This window comes from Zosterops lateralis, assembly GCF_965231275.1.
Source record: "Zosterops lateralis genome assembly, chromosome: 16".
In the NCBI taxonomy this organism is placed as follows: Eukaryota; Metazoa; Chordata; class Aves; order Passeriformes; family Zosteropidae; genus Zosterops; species Zosterops lateralis.
In genome coordinates this window covers 8,994,059-9,003,208 of record NC_139776.1, presented here as the reverse complement: position 1 = coordinate 9,003,208, position 9,150 = coordinate 8,994,059, and the positions used below count along the sequence as shown (strand labels likewise).

Below are 9,150 nucleotides of genomic sequence, written 5' to 3'. Positions count from 1 at the left end.
GTAAAGCACTCATGTGCTGATTTCCACTACCACCCATGCCCAGGACATGCATCATGGTCATATTGATCTTGAATTTACTTCAGCAGGTTGAAGTGACACTTTCTTTGGTGAATAAACTATCTCCTAAATTTATCCACTTTACCCAGGTTTCTGTGCACAAAACCAGAAAGAAAAACTCATTGAAAATTAAATTAATCAAGTCAAACGACTTTCCCTTTTTGTTGCCTGCAGGTATAACTTAAGAAGGAAAGGAAGTGTGTACTTCTTCCAGCACGGCTGTATTGGAGGAGGTAAATGAGTTCCTCCCTGACCCCAGCTCCCATGTATTTCCCAGTTAGCCTTGCCTAGTGCTGCAGATAGGCAACATCTGACTCCAGACCTTCTAGATATATTTTTATATATATATATAGAGAGAGAGAGTCATTTTTTTCTCAAATTAATTCAAAAAGGTGACATTTCAAGTTTCTTTTTAATTTTTTTTTCCTTTCTTTTTCCTTTTTCTAGTGTTTTTCTCCCCAGGCTCTAAACGCTTCTCTAACTCTGGAAAATGCAATGTGTGATCCCGTGGCAGAAGCCTGCGCTGTGGTGTCAGACACCCCCTTGACTCCCAAGAGCACCCTTGTACCCTTCACAGAGTTTTTCTCCTTGCTGTGCCTCCTGGACAGTTTCCTGTAGAGGTAAAGCACCCGCTCCTCCTCCCAGGCCGGGAAGAAGGAGGCGGCGATTTTGCGGGACAGGCGGCGCGCGTAGGTCTCCAGGAACACGGTGATGTAGAGGATGCAGAAGAGCAGCCCCACAGCGAGCAGCACCGAGGGGTTGGGGGCCGAGGGGGGGCTGATGCTGCAGCGGGCAGAGCTGAGGATCAGATGGTGGTGGTAGGTCCTGTCGAAGTCCCCCAGCAGAAATTCCTGAGAAGGAAGCCCCGTGAGTTTCAACATAAAGCGCATGATCACCATGTTGGCCTGAAATAAGGAGAGTTAAAATGTAAATGGGGTATGAAGAAAGCAAAATCAGCTGGTTACTGCAGAAACATCTGCCTGGGGGTGTGGAATCGCTGTTACTGCACTAAGAGAAGGACACTGAAGTGTGTGATCACTTCAGGCTGAGTGATGTGTGGGCACTGAGTACTGGGCAGGGTAAGAGCCAATCCTACCTGTCATCCACTGGTACAGACATCATAACAAGCATTTGCTGTATGAGATTTATGTGGCATTCATGGCTGAATATCTAAATATTAGAGACTTTTTCTAAGCCCTGACTGTTTCCCTGTAAATCCATCACAAGCAGTATCTGCACTAAGGATCCTGGGGCTGGGGAAGGAGGGAGGCTGTGTGGCAGAAGAGGGAAGCTAAAACACCAAGCCAAAAAATATTGAAATAGAAATTGGAGAGGTTTGTGGAAAGGATTGCAGAGGGCAACAACAAAGCCAGCAAGCAGGGATTTCTGCTGAAGTAACAGCCCATGCTGTAGGATGAGGAGACATTCTCAGTGTTCATCAGCTGCCCCCTTCCTTTTGGACTTGCACCCACCCTGCAGTGGGGGAGGACAGTGTCCAAGGGACTCTCATTCCTCAGCCTTGCTTAGGGAAGGGGCCTGGGGACACAGGGACACCTGGCTGCCTGGTGCCAGCAGTGTCTTTGCAGCACGAGGCACTATCTGCTCCCCTCCAAGCTCCCAAGGAGCTGTAACTTGGAGAGTGTCTGCTGCTATTTGATGCACTGGGAGGAACAACTGAGCTTGTGCCACTGCTTCCTCTCCCTAAGCCTGTTGCTCATCCAGCTGGCTGCAGAGGGAAGTCAGGATTGTGTAAATAAGAGTACAGAGACTGAAACCCCCCCCCCACCACCACCTCCCTGAAAGGGCACAGAGGGGGGTCCCCATACAGGGCAGGGCAGGACACCCCAGCACCCACCTGATACAGTTTAATACGTGGCCAGAGTGTTATGAGCCACCTGAAATGTACCAATCTCTGAGGGTCCAGCCCTTGCAGATTGGCTTAAAATAATCTTGGCGAGACTGCTCTTCAGAGGTATTTTATAAATGAAAAATAACAAACGTTACAGAAAACAAAAGAAAAGCCATGTACAGGTGTCTGAGAAAACCACTGACACCCTGCTAGAAACAATCCATAAAGTTCTTTAGCTTCTTTATGCTCCTTCCTAAATACTTAAGATTTTAGGAGGGACAATTTGGCTTGCTGCCAATAGGGAGAGGTAGAGGATTTGAAGAACTGCAAAAAAAGTTCAATAGGTGCTTCTCTCTTTGCACTGAGCCAATTACGGTCAGGACAGCAAAGAGGTTTCTGGGTTCTTCACCTTATAAGAAATGCAATGGATGAGTCTTAAACTTTTCCCCGTATGGAAAACTCTTGCTGGGTGTGGGAAATGCATTCCTACACTCACCTTGTATTTGATGCCGAGGGTGATGGGCACTGCAGAGAACTGACCTGCCCTTCTCACCGCTGTGTCTGCCACGCTGAAGGCAAAGTGGTCCATGGCCACCACCACCAGCAGCAGCAGCAGGGCCAGGGTGACCAGCATGGCTTTCACGAGGCACAGCACCACTTCTTCCCAGGACAGCTTCAAGCCTGTTGGCCGGATGAGTTTTTTGGATGAGCCCACCAGGAGGTGAGTTGCTTTTCTGTCCGCAGCTAAACGCTCCAGCTTCTTGGTGATGTAGAAATTGTCAAAGCGCAGGTTGGTGAGATAATTTTTCAAATACCAGGTGGACTCAAAACAGAGATAGAGCATCAAGAAACCAGCAGCCAGTCTGTTGGCTACTCGTATAGAGTCTTTGACCAGTACCTCAACAGACAAGAACTCTCTGCTAATTTTCTCACCAGCAAGGTGCATTTTTTCATAAATCAAGGACCTGTCCTGAACCAATGAAAAGCGAAAATGTCCATTCATAGGCTTATAAATGGGATAAGTGTTTTCTTGGATTGCATCCCCAAATTCCCAGGAAACTTTCCCTAGCAGGGCAGTTGAGTTCAGAAGGCTGTCAGAGGAATTCTTGCAGATGCACTTAATAACCTCCAGTATGATTTTAAGGTTGCTCATGATGTTGGGTGTTATGTTCACCACTGCGATCATGATGCAGGTGGAGAAGAGAAGCTTCCGGCCCTGTTTGGTGCCTAAGGTGGGCATGATCATGCTGAAGACACAACGGGCAGGATGCACCAAAAGGAGAGTCAGGAGCAGGAGCAGACTGAAGGAGACAGCCACGGCAACAGAGAGGTGCCAGGAGTACTCCAGGGATGCAAACATCCAGTTGTAAAAGAGGCCTCCTATTACTGCTGTAATGCAGGAACACTGCAGAAACAAGGTCCACAGCTCTCTGCCATCTACTGGGACAGGTTTGGAGTAAATCCACCACAGGTCTGCCAGAGTTCTGTGCACTTTTGGGAACAGAGAGTCTTCACAGTAAACACGGGCTCTCATCCTGGAAAAAGAACAAGTGTTAGCAGAGGAAGTTCATAAGCACTGATTAAGGGGCTTTCTTGAGATGATCACTTAGGGGGTTTTACATTGTCCTCCTCTGAGTGCCTCTGGTCTCACCTTTCTCTACTTCCCTGCTAACTTCCTTAAGCATCTGGAGCTGAGATCTCCCCTGGAAGCAGCAGGACAAGGAACTCCAAGGCATTTATTGAAAAATAAATACTAAGTATGATCCAATTGCTCCTCTATTAATGCAACCATAGGAAAACATTGTGTTATTCTATAAAAAACATAATAGAGTAATTCTGAAGTGTCGCCTCATTGGCAGTGGTTGAGGCTTTAGTGCTTATTTAGAGGGTGTTGGAGGGAGAAAGAGGAGGCTACTGGCTTCTGTGGAAATTGTTAAACCAACTCTGTATTGCAAAGGTGTTACATGGACAAGAGACAGTTGAGTGATGCTCTCCCTGCCTCTTAAGAGGAGGCCAAACACAAATCTACATGTTTAAGGGTGACAAACAGAGAAAACAGTTTCACACTGAAGCTGCAGTACCAGAGGAAGTCTCCAGGACAAGAATTTAGCCATTACAGACAGGATGAAATGTCCCTTAAAGCTATTTAAATGTCTAATGGAAACAAACATTTCAGAAAGAAACAAATTTCTCAGGCTCACATCTGGAGTGACTCTCCAGAAACCAGAAAACCTGGAAGGGGACAAGAGCCTGTCCCAAGGGTTAAACCCATCCAGTCCATCCCTGTCTCCCACTGCTGGGCAGCAGCCTCAGATATCCTTTGAGAGACAATTTTAACTAGAAAAAGGGTTTTTCTATGGAAAAACAACACAACAGCTATCAAGACAGAAGGAAAGAGAGGGATTAAAGCTGACTCTACATACCCAGTGGCAGTGAGGTGCCCCAGACTTGCCCGAAAACTCTCCATGTTCCAGTGCCTTATTGCTCTGAGAGGATCCTGGATGTGGCTGTTGGGACAGGCAGGGTAGGAAACCAAGGCAGCACCAGAGAGCCAGGACTCAAATCCCAAGATATTTTAAGGCAATTCAGATCAGCAACACTGACAATCCCCGAAGTGTGGAAACCTGGTGAGTGAAGCCCATGGAATAGCAGCACTAGAGAACAACAAGGATGCACAGCACTGCTTGGGCTTTATACTTCCTCTGGTCTTACTCTTATTGCAGAGAAGGCTTATTTTAATGACACATAGCTGAGAAAAAAATGAGTCAATGACACATGGGCCGATGAAGGTGGAACAAGGATCATATGGAACTTGGAGTGTCAGCATTCCTAGTGGGGAAATCAGATGACTACTTCTCACACTGCCCACAGCAAGCAGTGAGCAGGGCTGGCATCTCTCTCAGGGCAAAAGGGACCTTTTCCTCTCTCAGATATCAGTCATGGCACAAAGGGCACAGCAGGATCCAGCAACCCAACTGATAACTGTTCATCTGTTCTGACAGGCTGCTGCTCCCTGCTGAAACGATGTGCAGGGTTTGCATATGGTTTCAAGGCTCATCTCACAGTCCCAGTAGAGGAAGAGGAAGTTTCAATCTTGAACCTTTCTGAATTCCCTATAGCTAGCAAATCCACTGCAGAGAAAACCCAGCCACAATCAGGATTCCCAAACTGTTAGAAGCTCCCAGATAAGCAGTCCCCAAGGGACCAGCTTGTCTGGCCCCCAGGATGTGCTCAGCAGAGCTCCAGCCACTAAAACTGCTCACCTGGAGATGAGGACCAACCTCAGTGTTTGCTCCTCAGTTATGAGCTCAGGGGTTACAGGAGCCTTTCCTGGCTCCCACCAAACCTGCCCCTTGGCCAGAGGCTCTCATGCTAAGCCACCATTTGTGGGCAAAGGTAACAGAGCCCTCCCAGCTGCCACTGAGCCCATCCCTTATGGGGACCCGCTGTCCCAAGCCAGCTGGGAACTGCTGGGATGTTCTCATGCTCCCCTGGACGGGAAAGGGCAAAGGGCTCGAGGTCAGCCCTGTCCCGGCCACCCCTGGGGACAAACCACGGGGGGCTCTGCCCTCCAGGGAGAGGTGGGAGAGCAGCACTTTCCCCAGGGGACATGGCTGGACCCCTGGCAGTGACAGGAATTGTGGGACAAGGAATGACGAGCACAGCAGGCAGAGCAAACCTCACCCTGCTTCCTCTGCCCTCCCTGCAGGCACCAGGTCCTTGTGCCCTTGCTGCTCCACTCAACAGCTCCACTTTTTAGCTGGGGGTTTTGTTTTTCCTCTGTGGCTGCTGGAGCAAAGCTTTCCTCCTGGTGCCCTGGAGCACAGAGGGCAGATGAGAAACTCTGCCTGGCTCCAGCCGGGAAGAGGCACCAGCCAGGCGGGCGGGGAAGAAAGTGCTGTTTGTTTGGAGCATCCATAGCAATTGCTTGCACAGGCCATGAATTAGGCCTTGAATTCAATGTGCACACTATAAGGGACTAACCCAAAAGACCCATAGCTGGATCCTGCAAGGCTCACCAGCTTCTTCTACTCCTTTCTTGCTCTGCTTCAGAGTGAGCTGATATTAGCACCAGCCCCTGGGACCCCATCCAGGCTACACAGGCAGCTTTCTGGGGCAGAAAAAGAAATAAATTTAGCAAAAGGCTATAAAGAACAAAATCCTCTCAAGTCCACATCATTGTGGTATTCTATGAGTTTGCTACACCATCTGGCAAAGGCACCTGAGGTCTGTGGGGACACTGAGCAGTAACTCTGGCAGCACCAAGAAGTGTTTGTTTGCAGTTATACTTCGATTTTTTTCCTCTGGCTATACTCAAAATTGTTGTCTGCCAGCTGGACCTGCAGCAAGGGCATAAATCTGGGGTAACTTTGATTTTATACCGTGAATGACCTGTAAATGAGCAAGAAACCTAAATGCCTAAGGTTCCCCAGAACACAATGAGCAAACTTGCTTTAGCGCAAAAAAAAAAAAAAAAAAAAAAAAAAAAAAAAAAAAAAAAAAACCCAAAACAACCACCACAGCAGCAAAAAAACCCAAATACAGTGTGTGTGTGTTCATAGGATACCTGGAGAGCACCAGGTGAAAGCTGGGAGTGGGAAAGGGGCAGGACTGGGACACGGAAAAGGGAGGACCACACATTGCAGTGAAGCAACTGTGACATCTTGTGGTCACATTCTGCTCAAGGACCCTGAGGTCTGGCTCATTCTGGTTCTGAAAAAAAATACTCTGTGGTTAGGAGGTTTCTAAGATAAGGAATGCTGTGTCCTCTCGGGATGCTCCAAGGTGCCTTTTCCCACCCTGTGTCATTTCCAGATGGCATAAAAGGAATTTGCTGTCTTGACAAGCTCCTGTCCCTGTAGAGCTCGAGCTCTAAAATCTTCTATCATTACTGATTTTGACTTTTTAGCACTGCAGGAGGAAACTGAGCCCCACAAGGCTGTGAGCATCTTGCTGGAACTGTGAGACAGCAGAGGATTCCATTGGGCAGAGCATTTCAGAGCATTCCAGAGCATCCTTGCCAGGAAGCAGAACCTGCCTTTACCTGCACTGGGGATGAGCACTGAGGTTGTACCCACCAGGATAGAGGTGTTAAATTCAATTCTGAGTGCAGACTGCAGTGTTTGGGGTGGGCCTGTGCCAAGACACCTGCAAGTTCAACCTGTGGTGACAGTGTCACCTTGTCATGGGGACAGGGATGGGAGGGGGTGAATCCCTGTACCCCAGGCAGAGTGTGGGGTAAATTAACTATACAGCTTCAGAAAATGGCTGGAGAGAGAAGATGAATGACAGACTAAAATAGAATTATTTAAGTCTGAAGATGATTCTCCATGGCAGTATCATCAGCACCTGTTGATCACATTGTTCTTCCCGTTTGACAAATTGAGGGTGTGGGAAAGATTAACTAATTAGGGATGGTTCTTTGTTTGTTAAAATCACTTGCAAATTAATAACTTACAGTAACACAGAGTCAGGTCGTGTCTTCTTAGGTTACTACTATAGAAATACAGGAAAATCCCAGCAATATCCTTTACGAGGGATAAATGTGATAAGGGAACCAAGGCTATCTAACCTGTAAATAGCTGAATTCCCCATCATGCTGGACTTTCATTTGTTTCATGACTCTTTCCCTGCCTCTCCTGAAATCCCAGCATTGCTGCTGAGTGCAAACTGACAAGCACAGCTCTGGAATCACTCCCTGCTCTAAGAGCAGCTCCTCCGTGTGAACACTTTGTAAAGCAACTCAAATGTTTCTGGGATAAAAGACAACGACAAAATGTTTTCCTACTACAAATAAACCAAAATTATTTTCCTCCGAGTGTCTCAGGAGAACATATGGATGTTAGTCCAGGACTGGATGGGGAACATCAAAGGAGGAAAACAGAGATATTCTGGATGTTGAATTTCAATGCATGAGTGGCATTTCCTGTTAATTAAAATTCACAAGGAGGCTGCTAATGTGAATGGCTTTTGTGATGGTTGGATTTTTACATTGCTAGAGAAATGGTGCAAAGGCAGGCAAAGTTCCTTTAAAATAACACAGTCAAAGTTATAGAAGGTTACTACAGCACTTGAGATACCCTTTCCTGGGAATTTTCATATCTCTACACATATCACAGACCCTTCAAGACTAATGGGGTTGACTTGCCATTATAAGCTGCTTTTGGCAAATCTTACTACTAGCAGCAGCAAATGGAATCAGAAATTATTCATGCAGGCCTGTTCACCTTTGAACCACAGAAGTACTAAATCTTAAAATCTCTGCTTAAAAAAAAATAATTAAAACTCAAGCATGCTAGACTAGTCCTACTCTCACAGATGCCTGGGTATAAAAGAGCAGAATTAGGTAATGCTGTTGTCCACATGCCTTAAATCAAATCCTCTGGAATCCCAGGGGCTGCTGACGGAGCTGGCAAACAGGTCTTGGACTAAAGAGGTTTAGGATCCAGGTGCTTCTTACACCTTCCCCAGGTTTGCCAAGGCCTCTTTGTGGACCTTGGGTAAGTCACTGGTCCCCTCTCTGCCTCAGTTTCTCATGTTGGCACAGAGATCACAACCCTGCCCTGGCTGCATTTGTGAAATACTTCCTGATCCCTGAATAGACAGTGCCACAGGCATGTAGAAGTGATTTTTGAAACCTTCTACACGAACTCTGTGGTCTCAGCTCTGGTTTCAAGCCCAAGGAAAACCATCCTGGATTCGATCACCGAGGATGCGCTAAGTCAGAGCTGAGACCATAAACAAACCTGTGACCCCAACATCTGCAAAGGAGCTGAACTGGATGTTACCCCTCAGAACTGGATGATCCCAAAGCCCTTGCTGCCTGTCCCTCAGGCTGCAGGGACAGAGGCAGCTCTGCCCCATGGCTGACGAGGATCTCCTGCAGCAGCAGCGGCGGCGGCTCCAGCAGCTCCAGGCAGTGGGACTGCGGGGCTCCTTCCCCCGGCACAGCCTGTTCCCTGTTCCCTGTTCCCTGTTCCTTGTTTCCTGGCCCGGGACAGCAATCCCGTGCTGTTCACGGACAGCTGGCTGAGAAAGCAAACTGCAGGGAGCAATTTTCCCTTCCCATTCAGCCCATCTTTGCTAAGGCACGATGAGGAGCATCCAAGCGGAATGACAGTGCCCAAACCCAGCACAGCCAAGCAGAACAGGGATTTGGGGAATGCTCAAAGGCTCTTTAGCAGAGCAGCCCTGAGATGCTGAGCCAGGGGTTTTCCCATTGCTCCGCTGTTTAAGAGGACTGC

General features: G+C 47.7%; 1 protein-coding gene across 1 annotated transcript; it reads right to left on the bottom strand.

Annotated features, from left to right (window-relative positions):
* Window positions 1-461: 461 nt before the first annotated feature.
* OCSTAMP (osteoclast stimulatory transmembrane protein) lies at window positions 462-8,792 on the bottom strand. Its single transcript, XM_083873305.1, is given in 4 exon segments — window positions 462-621; window positions 624-962; window positions 2,403-3,441; window positions 4,330-8,792. Coding segments are annotated over 4 exon segments (1,455 nt in total). The 5' UTR covers window positions 4,374-8,792; the 3' UTR covers window positions 462-588.
* Window positions 8,793-9,150: the final 358 nt, after the last annotated feature.